The sequence below is a fragment of the Miniopterus schreibersii genome (assembly GCF_964146895.1).
Source record: "Miniopterus schreibersii genome assembly, chromosome: 8".
NCBI classification, from domain to species: Eukaryota; Metazoa; Chordata; class Mammalia; order Chiroptera; family Miniopteridae; genus Miniopterus; species Miniopterus schreibersii.
In genome coordinates this window covers 44,760,960-44,787,243 of record NC_138109.1, presented here as the reverse complement: position 1 = coordinate 44,787,243, position 26,284 = coordinate 44,760,960, and the positions used below count along the sequence as shown (strand labels likewise).

The window sequence follows — 26,284 nt, the reverse complement described above, 5'->3', positions numbered from 1 at the left end:
TATATTACTGACTTGTAAAATAATTCATTTAAATACTGGATGGTAGTTTGTTTCTTCTTTAGAAATAGATTGAACTTAGAATCTAAGTTCACTGAAAATAACATGGATGTGTTGCTATTGTCAGCAATTCTACTCAATGCGGTTTATGAAAAATATTCTGGAATTACCCAGATGTTACCGCTTAACCGTAGAACCAAAAAATGACGTGTTGATCATGCCAAGTTTTCTCCTTCCTTTATACTGGTTTGTTTGTAAAAGAGAAGCCTTAAAAAGCCTTTATCTGTCACCTCAGCTGAAGGTGTTAAAGATTTTTTAAATGCCTTTTTTTTTTTTGCTTTATTTGAAAAATTCCAAAAGTAGTTTTGTGTGTTTGTTTCTTTGCTTGCTTTAAATGGCAGATCTTAGCCTAATTCTTTTTACCAATATATTCTTAGCTTATCTCTGAGGGGCAGCATAATAAAGTGGTTAAGAGCAAAGATCTTAAAAACACACAGACTGGGTTAAAAGAGATCTACAGCACTTACGTGTATCAGTTTGCCCTTCTGTAAAATGAGGAAAATAATAGACTGTTGCTAGGAGTAAATACATTTATATATGCCAATGTTTTAGAACAATGTTTAAGCATAGTAGGTCTATGAAAGGATCAGCTATTCTTATTTTGTTCTAACATGCAAATTGTTTTTGTTTCTTTAGCTATGAATTTCACTGACATTATGTCCCCAGCATTTGAAATTATTAAGGCTTATACTCAGTGCCTTAACTCTATAGCTCTTTTGTAGATAAAAAACACAAGCCCTTTTTATTTTTGTGAAGCTTTCGTTTGGTTACTACATGTGTGCTATTTAGGATGGGACTTAGCACGGACTGCCTTTGCAGCAGGTGTGAAAACCTTCTGCCCACAGGCTAGACATGAACCATAGCTTCATGTCATCTAGCCAGAAAGCAGGCACCAAAAGCTGGCATTGCCATTCATATGTTCAGCTGTGAAAATGCAGGAGGACACTGAGAGTCTCTTGAAGCCTTTTCCTATAAGCACATAAGCTGGAGCTGTCCCCCTCCCCACCCATAATTGCAATTCTTTACCCTTTTGATAAGTGTCTACATGAGTCTCTGAAGCAGTGGTATATGAGGAGTGTGTGTGTGTGCGTGTGCGTGGTCTGTGTGTTCTTATGTATGGCTGCACAGTTCCCTTCAAGCACATCTCTCATTGTTGTTTTTTCTACACTCTTTGTTGGACATTCTTTTTGTATGATTCATACTATATTGAAGTGCAACATTACTCTCTTCACGTCATTGTCTCAAACTATCACTTAAAATTCTAGACAGTTAGAATGCAGTATTGACTTATTTTACAATTGACACAGTTCTTTAATATAGAACTAAAATGTATATTTTATTGCTTACTGAATTTATTGAATACAATTCATTTATTCAACAAGCACCTAAATGTACTATATGCCAGGATCTAGAAATAGAGTTAGTTTTCAGTAGTCTCATTTTAAAAAGCTGCATGAAATACTATGCATTTCTATTAACTAAAACATAGCTAGTAATTTAAATGTTTTTTAACCTATGGATTTATTTCCCTTGGTCCACTCTTGATAGAAAAAGTAAAAGAATTCCTCTCTTGCTCTAAACACAAAATAAGAAATGATTGGTGAGAGAATGTATAAGATTAGACATATATTTACAAAAAGATTAAGCCATGTTAACACAAGTAAATGCAAATGCATGATAGGAATGAACTTAACTAATTAACCTTTACATCAAAAGATTTTCTTCTTCAAAACAAAGGAAAAATGCAGACAGTCCATCGTCTTGGCATGACTATGGACTTGAGATGCTTGTGCAGTCTGGCTCACAGGGTTTGTCTTCTCTCACCCTGGAAAAGCGGAGTGGAGTCTGGGCCATGCAGGGGGCTTGTGTGTCTATAAGGAAGACAATTTCTGAGTTTGGGCTCAGGTGAATACCCAACTACCTATATGTGCCTCCCTACCTTTGAAGTTCAAAGCTTGGGCATACAGGTACAGGTGATTTTAGGTGAACTTACAAAGTCAACACCAGTTATTCAGGAAATCAACCTAAACAAGCCAAAAGGAGATGGCGTAAGCAGTAGTGCAAATTAAGGAACAGGTGAACTTCAGCATGGCTGCCAGGTAGGCTTCCTGCTCCTCGCTGGCATTTCTTTGATATGTAGTTTTCAAAGCAGGTGCTCTTCTTATTGCAATCACATTGTCACACTCCATTAGGAGGAAGCAATTAAGCCCATAATAAGTAAAGAGCTGATGTTTTGTGTGTGTTTTTTTATTTCACACAACCATTGATTTGTTGGCTTTTGAAAACAGATAAGAAATTTTCAATTACACCCTGCAAAATACCTTTTCTTTTCATTCTGAGTGTTTGAAAAGCAAATGGATCTTGGATCCAGTGCTTTTGTGTTTACAAATCTGGATATGATTTAGTAAGCTTTAAAGAGATAGCAAACGCCTAGTAAGGAAATCAGATTTACATAATTTTCTGCTTGCTTACAGAACACTGCAGTTGAGATTATCTTTTACATTTGGGAAGACGGTTTTAATATGATAAGATGAAATACCACCTACAGTACACTTGATCTTGCTCGTTTGACTTCTTAAAATAAATTATGGGCTGATTTGTCACAGTGACTTTTAACATGAGTTGCTATTATAATCTAAAGAAGCAATTCTAAAGGAGACTGCTTTTCACCTCATCTACATAAAAACATTTAGGTTATTTCTACATTTATTCTCTCCTCTGTGCAATTTATTTACTGTAACTTTACATGGCAGGAACAACAAAAATCCATGCTTTGTTCATTCCATCCATTCTTCTATTTGTGGATGGTAAGAAGCAAATGGCAGCTTTAATGGAGAAATTGTACAAGTAACAGAATGTCTGCTTTACTTTTTGTAAATTAAAAAAAGCGTTTGTAGGGGGAGTGTGTGTGTGCCCTTTTCCCCACTGGAAACACAGTTAGGTTGTAACCTTGGGGAAACAAGATGAGCTAAGAACTTTACTCTTTGTCTTATTTATTTGTTTATTTATTTGTTTGTTTTCTTGTAGCTTCAATAGCTACTGTAAATAATGAGCGTTATACTTCAAACGTCTGTTAGCTGTGAGAGTGTGATTGCTAGGAAAAAAAGAGGGCATCGTGCTAAACCAAAGGGCTCCAGAGGCAGAACCTCTTATGCAATCATGAGCCTCCGGGGACTGTTTGATGCTTTTTGTCCTGATTTTTGCTTTATGTTTTGTGAGCATTATGCTTGACTAAGCTTTCTTGTCACTGCCTCTAAATGCTATTTGTCCAAATTTGCCATGGTGCCTGTTTTCTGTGGCATCTGTACTCATTATTGGACCACAAAGGAGTTAGAAAATGAGCATGGTTATGTGCTTACCGGGGTTAGTTATTCATTGATAAGTATTCTGTTGTAGGCATCTTACAATTAAAAGGTGTGAGGGGAATGCACACACAGCTTCAGGTCAAGCTCTCTTGCAGATTACATAGATGTACATACAATCTCATTCAGGACTCAGCGTGGAATTGGAGTAATCTTGGATTTATAAGTGGCTCATGATTATTTCCTTTCAACTCAATGGGACAATAGCACTGACCCCTGAAGTCTCTGATTGTAGCCTTGTTTTTATTGTTTGCAAAACTGAGGAAAACGTTTATAGAAAACACAGACATCAGATGCAGTACAGGGTTATAGAATGTCATCTAACAAAGCTTGAATTAAAGATAGACAAATAGGGTCAAAGGGGGATATAGTTGAAATTATAACAGAAATTCTGCCCTGCCCAACATTCCCATGCTTTACGCTCCCCTGGTCCAGGAAGAGCTCAGCCCAGCCCATACCACTGCGAAGCAGTGCTCTGAGAACTAAGAGCCCTTGTTATATGTTCATCTGATGTTCATTTGCTGCTCATCTGATGTTCAATCATTCCACCTTTTGGTTTTCTGTTTCTTTTTGTCTCCTTAACCCTTGCATTGTTTTCAACAGTTTATGTGATGTGTCCCCAGTATGAAAGGAGATCATTGGTTGCATTAGTTTTCTATTGCTAGGAAATAATGACCATGAATGCAGTGCTTCAAAACAACACAAATTTATCAGCTCACAGTTCTGTAGGTCTGACGTGCAACATGGCTCAGCTGGGTTCTCCCTGTATAATTTTTTTTTTTTTCACATCACAAACTAATTTATTGTATATCAACTGTAATTGAAAAATAAAAAATATTTTAAAAACATTTTTTAAAAAAATGAAAGCTTTTGGTGGGATGCATGTATAATTTTGCAGGGTGTCTCCAGGCTTCAGGAAAGAAACCACTTCCAAGTGTTTTCAGATTATTGCCAGGCTCCAGTTCTTTTTCGGTTATAGGTCTAGGTCCTCATTTCCTTGCTGGCTGGAAAACTGAGGCTGCTCTCTGCTCCTGAACACCAGGCCTCTCTGGCCTCAAGCCAGCAACAGCAAGTGGAATCTCCCTCTTGGTTTTAGTCTATGACTTCCTCTAATGCCAACAGTAGAGAAAACTGCCTACTTCTTTTAAAGGGGCTCATGAGACTAGAATAGTCCCACCCAGATCATCCTATATTTTAAGGTCAACCAAGTTGGGACTTCAATTACATTGATAAAATCCTTTCACAGCAGTACATTAATTAGTATTGGATTCATCAACCGGAAATGGTAATCTTGGGAGATGGAGTTTACCTGTCACACCCAGACAATCCTGTGCAGAGTAGATACTAATTAAATATTTCCTAAATTAATTCACAAATGCATGAACAAATGAGTAATAAAAGAGACACTTTTCAAAGTCAGATACCTCATCACACCAATTACTAATAAATAAAACTGAGCATCTAGGTAAAAAGAATGTGATGGTCCTTATACTTCACCTTATGGCCTTGAGTGAGTTGATTGACCACCTGGAGTGCCACTCTTTGTTTAACAAATGACAATAAATTTAAAAGGGACTTGTGTGGTTTTTTTAAAAAACCCAATTATCAGCACTTGAGAATTATGCCCTGGAACCAAATTGCTTTTATAAACTGATTTATACATTACGAAGCGTAATCACAAACATTATCTCCTCCAATGCTCACAATAACCCATGGTTACTAATAACCCCATCCTAAAAAGAGAAATCCGAGACTCACAGTACTTCCGTATTTTGTTAAAGGTCTTAAACTTTTATAGAAAAAATTTCTAAAAACAGTTAATTTTGCAAAAAAATAAATGGAGGGCATCATAATGATGTGATCAGAGAATTAAATGAAGACTTTAAAAAAGACACACTCTGGGCAGCCCTTTACATCCTTGACCAAAGGTTTAATAAATATAATACAACTGCTAATCTGTCCTATATTTAACACTGAAAATACTTCGCTTCAAGAATTAAAATAGTAAGTTATCTATGTCAAGTAGAAGAGTCTAGCTATTTCCAGCATTATGTCTTAGCAGCTGTAAAAGGACGTCTGATCTTTACCTACCAACGGAGTGTTAAAAAGGTAATCTCTTCAGATGAACAACAGGCAATTAAATATATCTCTAATTGGCACCTAAGAAATATTGACATTCTTTTTCCCCCCAGGATTTTGTAGTTTTCTCTTTTTTTAAAGTAGCTTTTGAATCTATTTTCATGATTCAGTGATCTAGAGAGCAAACCATATTTACTGACTTAAGATTCCTTTTCTGTACCTTAACAAACCCAAATGTAATTCAGTGGTGTAACATGTATTTTAGGGTGGATATTCAAAGGATAGTTGGAATTACTAAACTCATAGAGTGCAGTAAACATACCTAAGAGTAGAAAAAGACTCAGAATGTCTAACATGAAGTGATGTGTTTGCAGGGCACCAAAATGAATATGTTTGTGCTTCTGCTAATGCTTTTAATCATGGGATCTCCTTCCCCAGCATTACTTATGTTTCAGCATCTTTTTCATCACTCGCTTTTCTTCCTCTCAGCCACTCCATTTCACTTAAAAATGCTTTTCATAATATATCCACATTACATTGTATTTCATTGTCAGCAAAAAATAAAATAAGGATTTCATGGCTTATTTTTTCTGTAGTTGGTAAGCCCAGATTTAGTCTGAGGTAGTTTTCATAGTCTTATAAATGACTTTGAGCTTGACCTAGGACCCCACCTTCAGCATTCCTGTGAGATTTCACAGGAATTGTCACCTTGTTCCTTATGAAATGAAAGTGGCAGTATGGCTATCTTAAAGAAGAAAAACACTCAAAAAAAACATTATGAAAAATTGGGGGAGTACTGAACTAGTACATTTGTGCATTTCATTGAACATTCTGAACCGTACAAATTGAATGAAGCTTTCAATACACAAATAAGCCAGTTCTGTAACAATGGACACTGCCATTGTATATCAGACATTATGCATAGTGCAGCCAACTGCATCAAAGACATGGGGGGACTGGGATTTGTTTCAAGGTTAAATTGAAATCTAAAAAAAAAAAAAACTATCATTGTTGCTCTGTGATAAACAGGAGATAAACAGGAATGCCGCTTAATGAAAAATTCTATTTATACTGTTGGTGAGTTTCTTGTTCCTAATTCAGGCATGTAGATAAAGCTGCTCTATTATTTTTATAATGTGATATCTGCCATAATGTTTAAAGACCATCTTGTTCATATGTGAAGAATATTCAAAGAACAGTTTAAATAGGGTAAGCAAGAAATAGTTTAATATAGGAAAAGATTCTAGTAAGATTAGTAGAAACTTGCACAGTGCTTATTGCAACCTTTTACATCCCATTTCTTTGGGGGGGAGAAAAAGTGTAACAATGTGATATTAACATTTAATATCTTTTCCCTTTCTGGGGAAGGAAGAAAATAATCATCTCTTTTTTCTAATTTTAAGATTTAAAAAGGTACATCCAAGTTCAATTACATAGTGTAAAACTTTTTATAATAAGACATGTGTCTAAGAATACACAATAAATGAAATGGCTTTATGGTTGCTTTCCTTAAATCTTGCACATAAATTTACAGGGAATTTTAGAAAGGCTTTTTGACATTTAGAATGATACTAAATTTTCTTATTAATTGCGATTATATTTAAATTTAGTGTAAAATAGAAAATGTATATTAGAATACATGTATTTAAATGTGGCTTTCTGATTTCATTAGCAATGACTTAGAAACTGGAGTACAAGAACTATTAATGCAATTAAGCCAAATTGTCACATTTATTGTTTTAAAAATAGCCTTTACTCTCTAGGAACCTATAGTTTCCTTAATTCTTTTTACATTTTTCAAGTGTTCAAGTCCTGACCTCAAGCATGAATAATAAACTAAAGCTGGTTCTTCACTTTAAAAAAACAACTGCATCTTATACAGAGATATTCTAATGCTAATTTTCTGAATTCATGTGTACCTTTGAGAAACTGAAGAATCTACACATAGTCTAGACATATATGCAGAATATTATACCTACTCTTTTGATTCTATGCAATGTTCTTATTCTTTATAAAAATAAATTAACCATTCATATTAGATTTCTAATATGACAGTTATTCAGATACCACTAATATTTGATCAAGAAATATCATGAGCTTCAATATGCTTGATGCATTAAAAAGTCCAAGTTGAATACATTATGAGGGATGTAAATAAAGCATACATTGACTATAGATGTTGGAAATTATTTCAAACATTTGATGTTTCAAAAAATAACTTTCACTTCTAGCATGTATACAAATTCATTTTGTGTTTTATTGCTTGAAATAATTAATTAAAGTGATGTGTAACTGTTGGATAATTTACTAGATTATGAAATTATTTTGATCATATTTTTTTAGAAAAATTTTAAGATTGTATTTGCTTCATTCAATATTAATTAGCAGTAAGAGTCATAAAAAACTGAAACACGTTACTAAATAAATAAATGTGGGCAGTGTAATGTGCTAGAAAGAACACAAAATTCAAAGTCTGGAGATTTGAATTAATTCTCTGTGTAGCTCTTCCCTGTCTGGGCTTCAGTCTGTCTGGCTTTAAAATGGCAGAACCCTACAATACCTTTCTCAAACTAGATTTCTGATTTGATTATATTTGACAAAGGGAAGTAGAGTCTCTCAAAATTTCTTTTCACCCTGAAATTCTAATAATACATGATTTGGTAAAAATCATCCCTTTTCTTCTAGAGTAGAATATTTTGTTTCTACGTGACTATAAAAGTCCCTCAAAGCTGAGGATTGGGTCTTGTTCACCTTTATATAGTCAGCGCTGAGTACAATGCCTAACACAAAGTAGGTGCTCGGTAAGCATTTGTTGAATAAATAATGTGCTATTATAAAAATCAGTTATTCCTAAATTACTCACTTTTGGACTTATCTGAGTCTAAAATCAGTTTTCCAGCTTAAAGTTTAAATGTATATCCAGTTGACCCTTCAACAACACTAGAGTCCAGAGAAATTATGAGCATCATATTGTCTCTACATGGAAGGAAGGAAGTTACTAAACAGCCTTAAAAATCAACATTAATCCATAGTGCATGATGTGTTCAGTACTAGAATCACGACAAAAACGTATTGATCTATTTTTTTGCACCCTTCGATGGGCGGTCTTTGCATTAGGGTTCCCTAACACCTAGTTTTTGTGCAGACATCCTCCAGCTCCTTCCACAGTAGTTGTACTTCCCACTTTTCCATTTTATAACTTGGATCACCTTAGGCAGAAACCGTACAGCAGGCAGGTTGAAGCCTTGAAAAGGAGCATTTCAAGGTTGTAGGGAGATGAGTATTTTATAATTGAAATCATAATAAAAATATAAGAGCCATGAGTGCTTTAAATATTTAAGAAATGCAATAGGAGACAGAACTTTCATTAGGCAATGTTGCTGGTGTAGCAGAAACCAAAATGATGATGGTGAAAACCAGTGGGTAATATTCCTGGGATAAAATCAGTGAGGGAAAAAAATCAGATTTAATTAAGATTTTAAGACCCCTTTTACATTATTAAGGGCATGTGCCTGCTAACAATATAATTAATACAGAGCTCATAAAAACGAAGCAAGGGAATTATTATAAGTGAAGAAGAGTGGAGATGAAGAGAGAGGATAATTGTTTACTTTCCATTAACATATTGCACATCTACTGTGTAAAGCACCGGGCACTGTGGGGAGATAGGAAGTTGCACTAGACACAGTACTTACAACCTATTGAACTTCACTGCTTCACACAGCAGTGTTGTCCTTGTCTGGTTCCTCCCAAATGAGCAGTTTGCTTATAGGTGATTCTTTTGGAAAGGAATTTCAAGGAGTGTTGGAGGGAGATTGGAACGAGTTAAACAGAGGAGGAGAGAAACCCAGTCCACGAACATATTATTGAGCTGGTCCCCACTGTGTGTCACTGGGCCCCACCCTCCTGGGGACCCTCTGAGGACCCATGTAGAATATATCTCAGAATTGTTTGCCTTGCACACCGCTAAAGTAAAAAGGTAATAAGAGGATGTCAGACAGAGCACAAAAGGTCTGTGAAACAAATATATTTTGCAAATTTACCTTATGTGGAGGAAAAAGAAAGAGTTATTTATTAAACCATTATTATGTATAGTTAGCCACTGCGGGGGTGGGGGGGGGGAGAAGTAAAGAGAGATGGAAAACTCAAGGCCCCTGCCCTTTAGAACGTCACAGTCCCTAGGTGAGGGGGCAAGTCAGTGAGCAAGGCCAAGACGGGGAGTGTGGATTATAATGGGGTCTCAAGGGAGAGGACAAGTAATGGTTAAAAGGCCAAGGAAGTTATCATAGAGACAACCCTTGGATTAGGTCCTTGAGAAGAAGTAAAAGTATGCCATATGGAGGCTGGAAGTTTGGGAGGAAGTAGGAGAAGGTGATTCCAAGTAGAAAAACATGAATTGCAACCCAGGGGGTGAATGGGTATGGTTTGCTCAGAACATTGTGATCTGCTTAAAGGAATTATATATGAAGACTGTATCCCACCCAGCACACAGAACCGTATATGGAACACAAGAAGTACTCAGTATTTTTTGGTACTCACACATTATTTGTTTAATGAATGGATTTTCTGATCTTCATTTTTAGATCTGTGCTTTAGAAGGAACATATTATTGGTGTGGTTGTTATTGTTTCAAATTTATAGGTTTTTGAAGTACACACGACCTCATTCCAACAACTGGATATTTCTTCTTGGGCCAAAGTAGGGGCTCACGTCGGTCTTCTTCTGTAAATACTAATGCATCTTAAAAGCTGCCACCTAATAAACACTGAAATAAGCACTGGCTAAGCACTTAGCTCATTTACTGATCACAGCAACATTACGAGGAAGATACTTTTATCCCCTTTGCTCTGGCTGAGAAAACTGACACTTAGAGGTGCTAAGCTAGTACATGGTGTGCTTGATACAAATTCCGTCTCCATCCATAACTAATGCATTCAAATAGAAGTCACAGACAGGAGCGATGCTTCAACAGTTCTCTCAGAGTGTATGTGTGTGTTTGTGTGGTGCGTGTGTGTGTGTGCGCAACTCTATGTTTATGGTATGATGTCGTCAGAGACATCTAAGAATGCATGATTCTTCTTTTCAGTGTAATAGTACCAATGTTCCTCTGCAATGATTGATAGTCAATGTTTCCAAATCCTGAATTCTTGATTGATGATATTGCCTTCCCTATAGTATGACTTTCTTTCTCTTGAGCTTTATAGTAAAATCTCATTAGGAATTTAAAAAATGTATCTATAGTTCTCTGTAATATTTTGCTATGCCAGTCACTTAATCAAATGCTCTGAGTGCTATTAAATTAAATATGATTTTTGTTTTCAAGAAGCTTAGACTCTACTGAAGGAGATGGGCATGGGAGTGATAAAGTATAAGTAAAAGCAAATGGCTACAACAGAAAAAAGGAAATGGCAGATTAATTCCAACTAGAGTTAGGTAGCAAATCAGGAGGTCTTCATAGAAATGGAGTCAGCATACTTGAGTTCTAGTCTTATTTTTGCCTCTAACTTAAGCACATCTTTCAATCTCCACCAGCCTCATCTCCTCTATAAAACTAAAGAGTTGCACTAGACTGTCCCCAATAATCCTTAGAGTTCTGACAGATTCTAATTTTGTAAGCAGTGAGATAGAAAAATGGATTCTATTCCAATATGTAAGGTGCAGAAGTCCATCCCAGAAGAAGGCGGAGTGAGCAAATACACAAATGCCGGGTATTTTCTGAGAATGGAGAGCTTTCCTGCCTCCTGTGACTAGAGCAGACCCTGTCAGAGGGCGGTCAGCAATAAGGCTGGAAAGGTAGCTTTCTGGAAGTTTACAGAGGGTCCTGAATTTTATTAAGGTTTTTTAAAATAGGGAAAATATAATGGAAATGATTAGAGAATCATTGAGAGTAACCGAAAATCAACCTGGAGCATAACAAGTGGAACAATTTAAGTGAATCAGAACTACAGGCCAGATAATCACTGGCCTTTATTGCATTTGAAAAGCTAAGAAAAAAATTGGGAGGTAAATGGAGTATTCCCCCCTAAAAGAATGGGAGAAATAGTCAAACCTGAAATTCTTGATCTTTCATGCTAAAAGAACAATGTTTCAGAATAACAGGAAAGAAGCTAGTTTAGGATAACCTTCCTAACACAAAAGAGGTAAAGAATGAAACTTAATAAACATGACAATTTGATCATTAAAACTCCAAGTTTAAATACTTGTATAAAATCTTAAAGAATTTCACACTCACATAGCCACACATACAGAACCTTAAAAATCCCTTCAACTTGCAAAAATGTTTACCGGTTTGCAGCTTCTCCCTCCGCCTTTTTTTTTTTTTTTACCACACTAGCAATGTCACTTTGATGATACAGCTGATGGCAGTGACTATTAGTGACCTTAAGAACACAGCTGGGTTTCTATTTTTATTGCTGTGAAAACCTCTTTTCTTCAGCTAGATGTTTCCTTAAAGGCCCAAACTAAAATCTATGTAGTCAAGGCAATTTGTATTGTAAGTTTGTGTATATACTTCACACGACAAAGCCAGCTTTTAAAACATACATACACACTCCCACACACACAGACACACATACTCCAAAATGTGTAATCACACATATATAGAAATCCATTTGCAAACCTACCTAGACTAAATAACTGTACTTTGCTCAAGCTCAAAGAACCAGTTAGGCTTATACAAAAGTACCTCTTTTGGCAGACCTACTATAGATGCATGTAAATCACTTCTGATTTGCTAAAAAATATAAACCAAAAAGTCCAATACATTTAGAAGATATCAATGAACAACTCAGGCTTTGAAACTTTTCCAGTGACTATGAAGGACAGAAAAAGGCAACAGAATTTGTTTCTGCTTGGGTAACAATGCATACCTACTGTCCTTAGCTCAATTAGAGGTAATAGCCTAGGAGAGTTTTTTTCTGGCTATTTGCAGATTAAAGTATTAAGCTACACATAGGCAGATTTCTGAATACAGGCAATAGCAGAATCAAACATATGTTTAATATTCCTAATGTAGTTGATATTGAGTAAACAGGATTGTGTGCCATGAACTTGGGCAAAATGGGTCTTCAGCAAGCAGGAAAAGATCGAGGATGGTGCTCTGAGGGAGGACAGCTTAGCGGTGGCCAAGGACAAGCTGGCAGGAAAGCTCCGTGAGTCAGAGAGAAAGGAAAGGTGGGATTTCTCTAACCAGTCCCCTCATCGTTTATAACCCCGAGTGGAGATACCCTATGTGAAAATAACTACTTTATATTTTTATGTGGTGCAAGCTTGGTCTGTGAAAGCTGTTAGAACTCCTTGAAAATAGGCATTCAGTTTTGGGGGTTTTTGTTGTTGTTTTTAATTGATTTCAGAGAGAGGAAGGGAGAGGGAGAGAGAGATAGAAACATCAGTGATGAGAGTCATTGATCGGCTGCCTCCTGCATGCCCCCTGCTGGGGATCGAGCCCACAACCCGGGCATGTGCCCTGACCAGGAATCAAACCCTGATCTCCTGGATCCTAGGTTGACGCTCAACCACTGAGCCACACCGGCAGGGCTAGGCATTCAGTTTTTAACCAAATGAAAAAGTAAAAATTTAAAATGTTAGAATAAGTATCTTTTTTTTTTTTTCTGTGTCTATGAGTTTATTCGTTTTTTTCTTTGCTTAATCCCTTCACCTTTTTCACGCAGACCCGAAACCTCCCTTCCCTCTGAGAGCCGTCAGTCTGTTCTCTATCTAGGAGTCTGTTTCTATTTGGTTTGTTAGTTTATTTTCTTTATTAGACTTTACATATAAATAAAGTCTTATGGTACTTCTTTCTCTGACTGCCTTATTTCACTTAGCATAATACTCTCCAGGTCTATCCATGCTGTTGCAAAGGATAAGATTTCCTTCTTTTTTTATGGCTGAGTAGTATTCCATGGGGTAAATGTACCACAGCTTTTTTATCCACTCCTCTACTGATGAACACTTGGGCTGCTTCCAAATCTTGGCTACTGTAAATAATGTTGCAGTGAACATGAATAAGTATCTTAATACAGATTTTCTATAACCTTAGGCCTCTAATTTGAGAAAAGTGCACCACTGTGCACTGGGTAGCCTGATTCCTTCCAAAGATGATAAAAATGACAGAAATTCAAAGCTCTTTGTACAGTTCTGATTTTCTCTCCCCATATATGGGTAGAGCTGGCTATGATAGGAGCTCATAAATTAAACTTTACTCTACCAGACTGAGAGCTGCTTGGAAAGAGGACCATGCTATGGTTATCTCTGTATTCAAGGAAACAATGTTATAGTACAATAAAGGTATCTTGTGTAAAAAAAATCTGTTAATATACACATCAGTGTCCCGGTCACATGTCAATTGTGCTACTCAGGCATTCCTCAACCCCAAAGCCAAGGGGAAGAAGAAGTTCTTGAGGGTCTAAGTGCAGGAGCATGCAATGTTCACACAAACACAGCCCTTCCCAAGGAAAGTCACTGTGCCCCAGATGTGAAATGTACATGAGAACACATGGTTTATCTGTGCTATGCTTTTAACACAACACATTTAATCTTAGGGCCTGGACCATCTTATTGCCCAGGAAATAGTACAGAAAGGAATAATGAGATGATGTCATCTGAGCTGAGGCTTGCCTGATTCTTCCAGACTCCATAATCAGAAGTTGTACATCCAATTGTAAAGCATATCCCATTCTAGTGCTCTTCAACTCCCCTAATCTCCACCCAGTGTTTAGGCAGAATTAAGTGATACAAAAAAATCTGGGGGTCATCTGAGGTTCTGGCTCTCTCTTCCACCTGCTGATGGTGTTAAGGGTAGAAATTGCTCAAAAGGTGACTCAAATATCTTTTGAGCAAACTCCTTCCACAATATGTAATGAAACAAAGTTACACTGTCTTTTGGATAGACTCAATGGTGCATAATTTCTGAGTAAACTAATGTGCACTCTATTCTGAATCCACATTAATCACTCTGTTTTATATGATCTAATCTAATTTCTGGGTAAACAATTCACTTTCCATTAAGGCATAAGCTTCCTCAGTAAAACTTAAGTTAAGGCCAGTTTTTTTCTTATCGGAGCAAAGTTAATGTAGCTTAAGTAACTCTACCTAAGATTGCAACAAGAATCTTAACACACTGACTCAAAGCTAGTTTAGTTAAAGCTTGGGTAATTTAAGGAAATTGCCTAGGCAAGTAATTGGTATTATACCAAAACTAAATATTTCACAGTTACATTTGCTTTTGCCTAAAAATAAAAACTGGAACAACACAAGGGAAAACTGCCAACACTGAAAATAATATGCAGCAGCTGTAAGTAACGGGGAGTGAAAATCATAATTAGACAAGATGTAATATACATGTTAAAACTCAGGTTGGATCTTCCTGTTTACAACTGGTAGAGATCCCAAAGGTGTGGACTCCACACCTAGCCCAGGCACTTCTGCTCCAGGCCTGGGAGCACTGCCAAAACCAAACTCAGCACTAGGTCAGCCACGGAGCCCCTCTCTGAAGGCCACACACCGCACTGTTCTCCTTGGGGAAAGGGGGAAAGGAAAAAGGCAGAGGACATGCTCCCTGCCTTCAGGCAGCCTGCAAACCAGGAGACTGGCCGACTGTCTAACAGCAAATAGCATTCAATGAAAGAAGCCCAGATAATGAAGAGAATAATTTTTTTTTTTAAACCCTCACCTGAGGATATTTTTTCTATCGCTTTTCAGAGAGAGTGGAAGGGGGAGAGAGAGAGAGAGAGAGAGAGAGAGAGAGAGAAACATTGATGTGAGAGAGACACATTGACTGGTTGCCTCCCACATGCACCCCGACTGGTGCCGGAGATGGAGCCTGCAATCGAGGTACGTGCCCTTGGCCAGAATTGAACCTTGGGACCCTTCAGTCCAAGGGCCGAAGCTCTAATCACTGAGCCAACGCGGCTAGGGTGAGAACACACATTTTTATAATGTTTATATTACAAATATAAATTGGAGGACAGTGTTGTACAACCAGAGAAACATTGATTCCTTAACCAAATGTAAATTAAGAATGAAGTAAAATATGCTTGTTCCATGAAAAACATCTTAAGCTAAAGAGAAAGCTCTATGGGGATAGGGGCCATTTCTATGTTACTCAGAGAATGCCTAGCACATAGCACGCACCCGATTTGCTAAATTAATGAGGAGTGTTTACCCTGTGTGAGATGCTGTACTGGGTCCTTTAAAAGTATCAACACATTTAATCTTCACGATAACTTTAGAGATACTACCAATCCCCATTTGCAGATGAAAATACTGAAGTAAGCATGATTAAGAAATGTGCCAAGGTTAGTCCAGTTAGAAAGAGGTAGAGATGGATTTTGAGCCAATGTCATCTGAATCTACAGTCCATATATTACACACATTATATTTAAAAACTAGAATGCCTTTAGCTTTTCTAAGAAAGTGGGAAGAGTAAAAACCAGCCTTTTCTGTTGTTGGTTCTAGAGTAGCCTCCCTGATAGATCCATTGCATCTCTCCTTTCTCTTCCTTTTTCTTAAAAGGGTGAACATGAAAACACCTGACACATTGCTTAAGGACTAGGTACTTTCGCTCTGTGTGTGTGTTTTAAATCTCTCCCTCTCCCTTCTTCTCACTCTAAAATCAATTTTCTTGTTTTAAAAAAAGACAATTAAGACTAGCCAGTGTTGCTCAGTGGTTGAGCGTCAACCCATGAACCTGAAGGTCACCGTTCAAGTCCCAGTCAGGGCACATGCCCAGGTTTAGGGCTCGATCCTTAGCAGGGGGTATGTAGGAGGTGATGGATTGATGATTCTGTCTCATCGTTGATGTTTCTATCTCTCTCTCCCTTCCTCTCTCTGAAATCAATAAAAATATATATTAAAAAAATAAAAAAGAAAAAGAGAAAATTAAAGAGGTAGTAGGAAAGAAACAGAACAGTTTCCCTCTTACACACTTTTCCTTAAGAGCAAAAAATCATAGGAACAACTACTGAAATTGGGTATTTTGCCGAAGTTGTTTTGAATTAGACAAATGCATATTTAAGAATATTTTTCCACATTCATTGCCACACACATCTGTTGAACACATTTATAAAAGGTACAGATGCTCACATTATAAGGAGGAATGTTCCAAGACTTCCATATGTTTATAAACCAAAGAGAAAGATATATATATCATTTATTATAAATTTTAAAAGAACTGCCTCTGGAATCAGGAATAAGCAGGAGACTAATACTTCTTATTAGAGATACTGGGGAGGCCTCATGGAGGAGGTGGTATTTTAGATCTTTAAGGATGAGTAGGACTTTGATAGGTAGAGAAGGGGAATAGGAAAAAAGACTATTTAGGCTTAAGGGTATAGAATGCACAAATGACAGGGAGTAATAAAAACACTCTGTGTTCAGAAAATGTTTCATGCGACTGGATCTAAGAGTGTATATGAGTTTGGATAAGTTGACAAGAACCAGATAACAGAGGCCCCGGATGCTGAGCTACAGAACTTGGCTTCCCTCAGTAGCCGATGGAAACGCCTGGAGGGTTCAGGCCAACATAGGCTTCTACTCTTGCCGCTGCTAGTATACCCTAGTGGTCACAGAATACCTAAGCAACCATGTAAAACCATCAGCTAATATGCTCTGCTCAAAATGTTCCTGAGGTTTCCCTTGTCATTTAGAGTGAAATTGAAACCCTCACATGTCCTGTCCCTCCTCATTTTACTTGGGATGAGAAACAGCATGATATTCATAGGCATCGAAAAACATGGCAGAGAACATACGAAAGATATGACCACCCCAAAGGCACAGCTGGATGTCTTCTGAGAAGTTCAGACATATATCTAGGGACCAGGGTTCATCTACGCTCCCCATCTCTTGCTGCGATAGGATGATGCTAAAAAGTCTGATGCGTGCTGTTCCCCTACGTAGGCTGCCTCACGAGCTGCCTTCTTGCTCAGATGCTGAAGGGAAGTATTCTGACTCTGTACAGGTCTTAGGAGGTAAAATATGAATGGCGAAAGGCAATATTCTTCTGAGAAGAGTACTCAAGGTATTGCATTCCCTTATGTGTTTATAAGGGTGAGAGTATGGGAGATGGATATGAACCTTATCATCACTTAATAAATATTACTGAACATTTACTAAGTACCAGGTTCTAGTCTGTACCAGTGGTAAAAATACATATAATTAATCTTGGCTTGAAGACATCCTCAGTCTAACAGGGGGAAATCGATGTGTAAATATGATCTGGCAGATATATAAATAACATCAAATATGATGCCAAACGAATCTGGCAAGTGGGGTTTTAGAAAGCGTTTCCTCTTTTAAAGGAGGGGGTACTTGAACCGGGCCTTAAGCTAATTTCTAATCGCTAATTACTCATAGCTAACAGTTATTTTCTATAATTTCTTAAGATTTCCTGTAATCTCTTATATAGCTGATTGGGATTGAGTGTGACAAGCAAATCTAATTAATCCAAATAGTACTGAGACACCTACATTTAGTACCATTAAATTTGTGCTCTAAATTACTGTATTAACAAGTCACCAAAAATTTACCTAATAAATATCAGTCAATGGAACTAAGGTTATCTAGTAATAGGATACCCCAAGTCAAAGAACCATAACTAAGGTTATCTAGTAATAGGATACCCCAAGTCAAAGAACCATAACTAAGGTTATCTAGTAATAGGTACCCCAAGTCAAAGAACCATAACTAAGGTTATCTAGTAATAGGATACCCCAAGTCAAAGAACCATAACTAAGGTTATCTAGTAATAGGTACCCCAAGTCAAAGAACCATAATGCCACCATTTTAAAAAGTGAGATGCATATATACTATCATGTGTTTGTCATTACATTTTGTAGAAAATAGTTGTATTTGTATCTACTGCCCAAACTACTTTGGAGAGCCCTCTCATGTTTGTTCCCTGTATATAGGGTGTCCTCCAAAAATGTATACACACGGTTTGAATAGTTATAAAGGTAGTGTTTATTAAATTACATTTCATTTTCAAAATTGAATGCTATCATCTCTTAAAGTGTATATACATTTTTTGGGACACCCTATACACCCTAATGTTCTATATTTACCTTTTTATTTCTATATCCAACTAGAATGAAACTTTCCTAAGAGAGGAGATTAAATTTTATTCATCTTTCTCTGTGTTTGATTCCCAGCACATAAAAGACGTTCAATACCTCCTTAAGAGCATGAATCATGATATATGGCTTGACATTAGTTATTTGACCTCACAGTCCCTTGACTACCTTTACTCTTTGTCTTTTTGCCCACCGATTGCCAATAGCTATTCTATAGTCCATTTCTTATAATAATTACCTGATGACAATGCAGCAACAGGTTCCTACTTTATTTTAGGACTAATAGAAGTATTGCATTCACAAAACTAAAAAGTACATCAATTTGAGCATCAATAGACAAATATATATACTCCATTAATTGCAAAGTAGTATTTAATTTTTAAATATATTGTTTTCATGTCTAAAACAATATGAGGCTGAGTAGAAGGTAAAGGCACATTGTGGGAAAAGATGGCATTGAAGGTATTTGATAAAAAGGAGTGTATAAAGTAGATATGGCCATGTGTGTAATTAAATAACAAAAGCACTATATCTATCATATTAGCTATGGTATTCCCAGTACTTAGCACAGTGCCTGGTACCTAGTGCAGTACATATTTTCTGAATGAATGGAAGAGCTATATTGAAGAGTGTCTAGCCTATAGGCAAGTGGCTTGCTTCAGAAGAAATTCCTTTTATAAGAGAGAAATACCCCTCTTAATTCTGACCTATTTATTTATTTCATTGAATTGTTCACTCGACAGACATTTCTTAAACATCTACTATGTACCAGACTTTGCCAGACTTTGTGTCTGGAAAACCCCAAGATAAATAAAACATGAACTAGGAGAGTTTACAATCTGGTAAGATAGATACGTATGGAAATATTTGCAATGCAGTGTTATAGTTGTATAAAAAGAAATAAATGTGGTGGCCTAATGACACACTAGGGTAATCTGCTCAGCTTGTTGGAGAAGAGATTTAGAAAAGATTGCCTCCAATATGCTTTTTAAAGTATGAATACAGAGTTTGAGAGTCCTTTATACTCTACCCACTTAATGTACTATTTAATTACTCAAGACAATAAAATTTTATCTTGCTTTGTGTGCTTAGCTTTTAAGATTTATTTCTTATTTATGAAATCATTTTATACACTTTGTTTATTATTGGCCCTTTACTGTTATACTGGTTTTATTGCACTCAAGATTCTTTAAAAACAACAGCAAAAATAACTCTGAAGTAGCTGTCATTAAGAAACCAACAGACCACTTAAATATTTATTTATACTTTTAAAACATACAACATCTTTCTAGGTCTTGAACAAGAGAAGATAATTTAAGGAGTTTTGTGGTTTTATATTAGACTTCTTTTGTATCAAGACTTGAAAAGCTGTCTGTTCAATGATATAGACATATTTTCTTTATAATCTTTTCATACTTTAAGACTCATTTGTGATGCAAATACTTTAGGACTCATTTGTGAAGCATTAAATAGTAGATTTTGCTCTGTGTATCCTAGAGTAGTAGTTTCAGCCCTGAATCTTACTCACCTGGGACCAACAATTGTACTGTTAAGGAAACTCCCCGCTGGCAGGGAACCAATGCATCTTTCATCCCCTCTAATTTCTTAGAGGTATAAACAAAGCAATTTATTCTTCTTGTAACATGGAAATGTAGTCATTGGTGAAAGTTCCATTAAAAACTACCTGCTGGTAATTCAAATTCAGTGACTAAAACTGCTCCTGAATTTGAGTTATGGATTTGGGGATGAAATAATATATTTTTATTACATTATTTATTTTTATTAGAAAACAGTGCTTGAAATCCAAGTTTCATTAAGAAAAAGTAGTTAAAATTACGTCGGCGAGGTTTTTTTTATTGTTACTGTTATAATTATTATGGTAAATGAGAATCAGTCTCAGGCAAGGTTGAGTGTGTCTGCGACATTCAATTTCTGGAACACAATATAATTCACATTCAAAGAGGTAACTATTCTCTTGTGAAATGAAGTGGAATTTGTTCAGTTGACTTCCACAATATCCCAAGCTTGGTGAGTCTCTAGGAGAAATCTCTCAGTGAAAATTCAACGAGTCTGTTAGCCAAGTTCCACACGAGCTTCTCATGTATAAAACTGTGATATTTCTTATGTGTAAATAAATGTAATCATACTATTCAACAGCTCAAAATTCTTCAAAATCTCCTTTATTATAAAGAGCTGAAGTCCTTTTTTATTATAGTCAAACTCATTCTGTCTGCCTAGAGTCCCAGTTTCAGTTCCAGAAGGAACTGAAATAGAAATTTCAGGCCTCAATCTTCATGGTCAGCAAGACTAATTTACTTTTAGATCCTAGAATATATATTGTGCTCTCTCTTTTCCTCATGCTTTTGAATATATTGTTTTTTCTACCCAAATAACCATCCCCTTTGGTAAAACTCTCTGTTAAATCATCCCTCCCTTGCCCAGGCAGATGTAAATATACAATTTTCTGTGTCATTGCAGTTTTGCACATGCGACTCTGATATTTCTAGGATTGTATTATACTTTTTGAATATCTTTTCTCACCTTCAAAAAAAATTGTTGGAAGAGAGAATCTCTTGTTTTTCCAGCATTTAATACAGTATTTTGCCAATAAAAATGATTCACAAATATATGCGCGTATATATGTATAATGTCACTTATATGTTGAATCTAAAAAAGCTGAACATGTAAAAATAGAGAGTAGAATGGTGTTTACCAGAGGCTGGGGAGGGGGGAATTGGGGATTATTGTTTAAGGGTACAAACTTGGAACTTGCAAATAAATAAGTCCTGGAGATTTAATGCACAGCATAGTAATTACAGTCAACAATACTGTATTATAACCTTCAAAGTTGCTAAGAGACTAGATCTTAATTATTCGCACCACAGGAAAGAAATGATAATTATATGATGTAATTGAGGTTTTAGCTAACACTACAGTGATAATAATATTACAATATATAAATGCATGAAATCAACACCATTGTACACCTTAAACTTACACAATGTCAATTTTATCTCAATAAAACTAATTTTTTGGAAAAATATTCATGAATTAATATTGCTCACTAATACAAATATTTCCAATGTATGCAAGAGGACTAATGTTAGCTGCGATGTAGTAAGTACCTAGCATGTGCTCAGCCCAGTGCACTGTTCTGCGTGCTTCATCTCCACGCCTCGCTGCAGGCCTGCCAAGAGGGTCATATCATCTCTGTTTTCCCTAAAGAATAATGGAGCTCAGAGAGGTCAGTCAAACAGGCCGCACATTGTCCCGCAGCAGAGCCAGATGCGAGCCTGAGTCCGTCTGGCTCCAATGCCAGTGCTCTCCCCGAACTAGCCAGCTGCCTTTTGATTATCATGAGGATCCTGAAAGACTCGGCTTAGATTCTGATTTAGTCTTTTCCATTTCTTTCCAGCTCCAAGTACAGCCCAGTATGGAATTACCGGGAGCGCCGACCTTCTTTTCTCCTGCTGGTCCCTTGTGTTGACACTGTCCTCTTTCACCAGCATATTCTACCTGAAGAATGCCATTCTACACTAAATCTAAAGACCCATGAAAGGCTTTTAAGAATTCTCTGGAAGTGCTGATGGCTGGATCCAATCTGGTACAGTTTGTTAGAAGCAGCGTGGGATATAATCAGCAGTGCTTACGTGGGGATGCTCGCCTTCTGTAGAATTGCTCATTATGTAAATACTTTCCTTCCACTCTTTTTTTGATTAGCTACATTACCTTGTGAAGCAGTACATTGTCTTTTTTTTTTAAGATGTGAAGGCTCTGAAATTACTTTTAGAGGATATTAATTGTGATTTCATGTTTGTAATCTACAACTTTTCAAAAGCATTCAGTCATGGTCTGCTAGGTTGCAGGCTGTAGTTTACAAAAACGAATATTGCAGTGAATATGTGATTCTTTAAGGCTGCAATACAAGCATTCATTTCCCCGTTTCAATAAGAATCAATCCACATTGACAAAGATGCATTTTTTTTCTCTCTTTTGATAAAAAAAAAAAAGCAAATAATATTGCCTTCAGATCATTTCTTCAAAATAAACACATATCTAGATTTTTTCTGCTCGCATGATATTCAGGTTTCAGGAATGAGCCTTGTAATATAACTGGCTGTGCAGCTCTGCTTCTCTTTCCTGTAAGTTCAGCATGGGTGTGCCTTCATGAAATAATAGTTTCCTCTTCATCTTCAACTTTAATAAAAACAGTTTGCCAAACCCTACAGTTTAAAGCAAAAATAAACAACAATGATAAACTATACCCTGTCTCTAAAGAGCAAAGTAGCTATAGGACTATAAAAATCTCTTCGTTACCAGTGGGGTTTGAGAATTCTGCCCCACAATAACTCAATTTTGTGATGAAAAACAATTTTATTAACATAGTCCAGGAACATTTAGCATATTATTTTTTTATGTTAAATCCACTTTGGGAAATAATTCCCTTTAAACTGACAACACAGTCCAGCCAAGAGATTGCCCAGCAATCCAGGATCTTTTCCTTTCATGATTCCAAGCCAAAATTTTTAAGATGATTTTTCAGAAAGGACACAAAGTTCAATCACCTAATATTACATCAGTTGGTAAACACTCAAAATTAAGTTGGTTCTGTGACAGGAAAGATGGTATGAGAAGGTGCCCCTGTGGACAGGAGCATTTTGCATATTTTTTTACCTGAAAACATCACTCAGTTGATAGTTTGGAGTGCATGTTATATTAAAAAATTGTTCAAAATATATTATAACAAATATTTTGTGCTGGTGTGCAGCAGATCAATCCCTGAAATAACTAATTCTATAATAAAATCTTTCTCTATAGCCATGTCAGCTCAAATAAGTAAGGCCAAAAATTTTTTTTACCATGTTTGATTTTTTTCTTACATGGTATATGTAAGATATGATAAAATAAAGACAAGACCAGAGATGAGACTATCTTAAGATATATTAATTATTAAATTATCATGAGTATTAACTTATTTCTGTCATAAAGAATGAAAACTACATTTTTGAAGGAAAATGCTGTTACTTTAAGAAGTGTTATATTACAGGAAGAGTTGGATGGTTTTACTCTTTACTAATGAAAGACAGTAGCCTTGAAAGTCATTTCACAAGTTTGACAAAGTTACCAGTTGCACTACACCTAGAGAGATTTCTGCAGACAGTCAGCCCCCTTTGCAAGTCATAAAAACAACGAAAAACTTATAAAGATAGATACAAGAAATTTCACAGAAATTATACATATTTAAGATATCTAATATTTTACCCCAAAAAAGATAACTTGAAAATTGTGATTTCTTTTCAACTAAAACTTAGTCCCAAATTGCACCCTAAGTCTATTTTAATTAGAAAAATGAATTCTAAATGAGGAGGCATAAATATACATGTTTTCAGAAAATGGCAATAATAGGGCATGATGCTATTAAATTTACTCACTGTAAAAATGTATTACATTATTTTGACTGATGTATTAAAAATGGGGTTTTAAAAATACAAATGGCATTTGAACCTTGGTTATTATTGACTTGCATTTTTAAAATATTCTTTGTGGAATTTGTGAGTAAATTACAAAATATTTTGTTTTGTATTGCAGCTTTAAAGTGGCACACTCCATAATAATCTACTTACTAGAAATAGAGGTGCTACCACAAAAGTGTTAACCATCAGTACCATTGTTTGGGAGAAAGAAACAGATCAAGAATGCATATTATACAGTGACCGCTTTCCTAGAGTTAAAAATACCTCCTCTTTGTAAGGTTTGTAGGGTAAATGTGAGGTAAATCGAGGTATAAACTTTGGATGAACCAAATAATTAGTTCAAAGTGTTGTCATGATTCCGAATTTGTGGAGTCTGGTGTTATTACCATAGAATGTGACAGAAGTACAGTCATAGCTCAGTAGCTATATGTATTTGCCTTTATGTTAGAAGAGATGTTCTCGAGTGACATTTTTAAACGGAGGAGGTATTCGCTATGTTTTTCTGTATCACAGCAACATTCCTAGTCCTTAGGCCCCTGGACAGAGTGAAATCATGAGTATTTATGAGTTCAATATTGTTCAAATAAGGCTACAGTATTTGCTTTTTTGTGTGAATGTGTTGCATATAATGTTCAAGTAGATGATTTTACATTTATGGACATATGAAACGTCTGATTACTTCATTTTATCAGTCCTGACTGTACAAGATTGTTGCGACTTCAGAATAGCAGTTTTATGAAATTGATTTCTCTTTTGATGTATAATAATTTTTTTCTAGCTATTCATTTCAGCATTATATTTCCACAAGTTACATTTGTGGGATTTCTTTTGTTGCCCCTGATTTTTTTTTTTTTCAAAGAAAGAAGAAAGAAAAATAAAAAGCAGTTGAGAAAGGATAGTAGAAAGAAAGGAAAAAGACGGAAAAGGGCAGGAGGTAAATACAGTGGGGGAAAAAGGAAGGGTGGAAGAAGGAAGGGAGGGAGGGAGAAACTGACAAAGGATGGGAGGGAGGAAGGGAGGGAGGAAAGGAGGAAAGGGAAAGAAACAAGAGCAAGAACAGGAGGGAGAGAGGAAGAACTGGAATCTTAGGGTAGTTGACTTAATTCATTTGCATTCTTGGTTTAATTGCAAATGGTGTAATTATGTTTTACAGTGATCCCATTCAAAACATAAGTCCTGTTACACCATGGAGTTCCTATTGTGCAGCAATTATATAATGAAAAGTACTACCCAAATTATAGTATTGTGTATTTGGGGGGGGCGGGGAGACTCTAAAAGATTTGAGAGAGCGAATGCCAATCTTAAAGCTACTCTTGGAGGACTTAAAACTTAACTGAAAAATTAATGCTTCATCATAACATTTAAACTATATCTAGAAAGTAGACTGGAGAACTGAGAAAATTAGCCAGATAATTCAGGACAAAATATATATATAAATACCCCAATGTGTGAACTCAGAAAACTCTGAGAAATTTATCAAAGCCAATCATCTATATTGATCAAATTTATTGAATAATTGTTAATTTATCCATTGTGCTTAGCTTTGTGACACAGCCAAAAGTTACCTATTTAATCTTTTCAATAAAAATTGTTTTTTGAAATTCAGAAATGATTTAAAAAGAGGTCAGGTTTTTAACTATTTATTGAAGTATGTGGATGTACAGTATTTCAATAGATATGAATATGAATAAATGGTATGCCTTAAGATCCTTTGAATATGTATTTACTTTAAAGACTAGGAAAAACTCTTCCTGTCTTTTAGTAAAACATCCATATTTCATAATCTGATGTAAAATATGTTGTACTGTTTCCAATAGGTGAATATAAATTCAGTTTATCAATTAAAATATGTATTTGACTTATTTTAAAACTCTATTAGTTTCAGAGAAAAAAGGAAGAAGTAATAGTTTAAACACCTTTCTGCTATTCCCTTCTTTATTTTGTGTTTTATTCACTGCACCATACTCACATCTTTCAGGTACTACAAAGCAATACAGGGTGAAAATGTGGGGTGCTACAATATCGAAGGACTCCACATTGTAGCTTTTCTCTTGCTGATTTCCAAAAGGTCTGACAAACTGGACTACATCTACCCTAAAGAAGTTTTCTGGAAAGATTTTTATTATCAGTTACTTAGAACTTTTATCTGCTGAAAAGCAGCAGAGTTAGCAACAGAGACTGCTGATAAAATCCTGTTGGTTTGGTGGGCTAAGTATCTGAAAACTCAAGTGCTTGTAGGATTCAG

General features: G+C 36.0%; 1 protein-coding gene across 1 annotated transcript in view; it reads left to right on the top strand.

The window, feature by feature from the left end:
• Positions 1 to 24,894, top strand: part of NEGR1 (neuronal growth regulator 1) — a 724,429-nt gene extending 699,535 nt beyond the window's left edge. Inside the window, exon 7 of the mRNA XM_081145808.1 lies at positions 21,981 to 24,894. Within this exon, the coding sequence (XP_081001934.1) occupies positions 21,981 to 22,105 (125 nt within the window). The 3' untranslated portion in view covers positions 22,106 to 24,894. The remainder of the gene's footprint in view (positions 1 to 21,980) is intronic.
• The last annotated feature ends 1,390 nt before the right edge of the window (positions 24,895 to 26,284 follow it).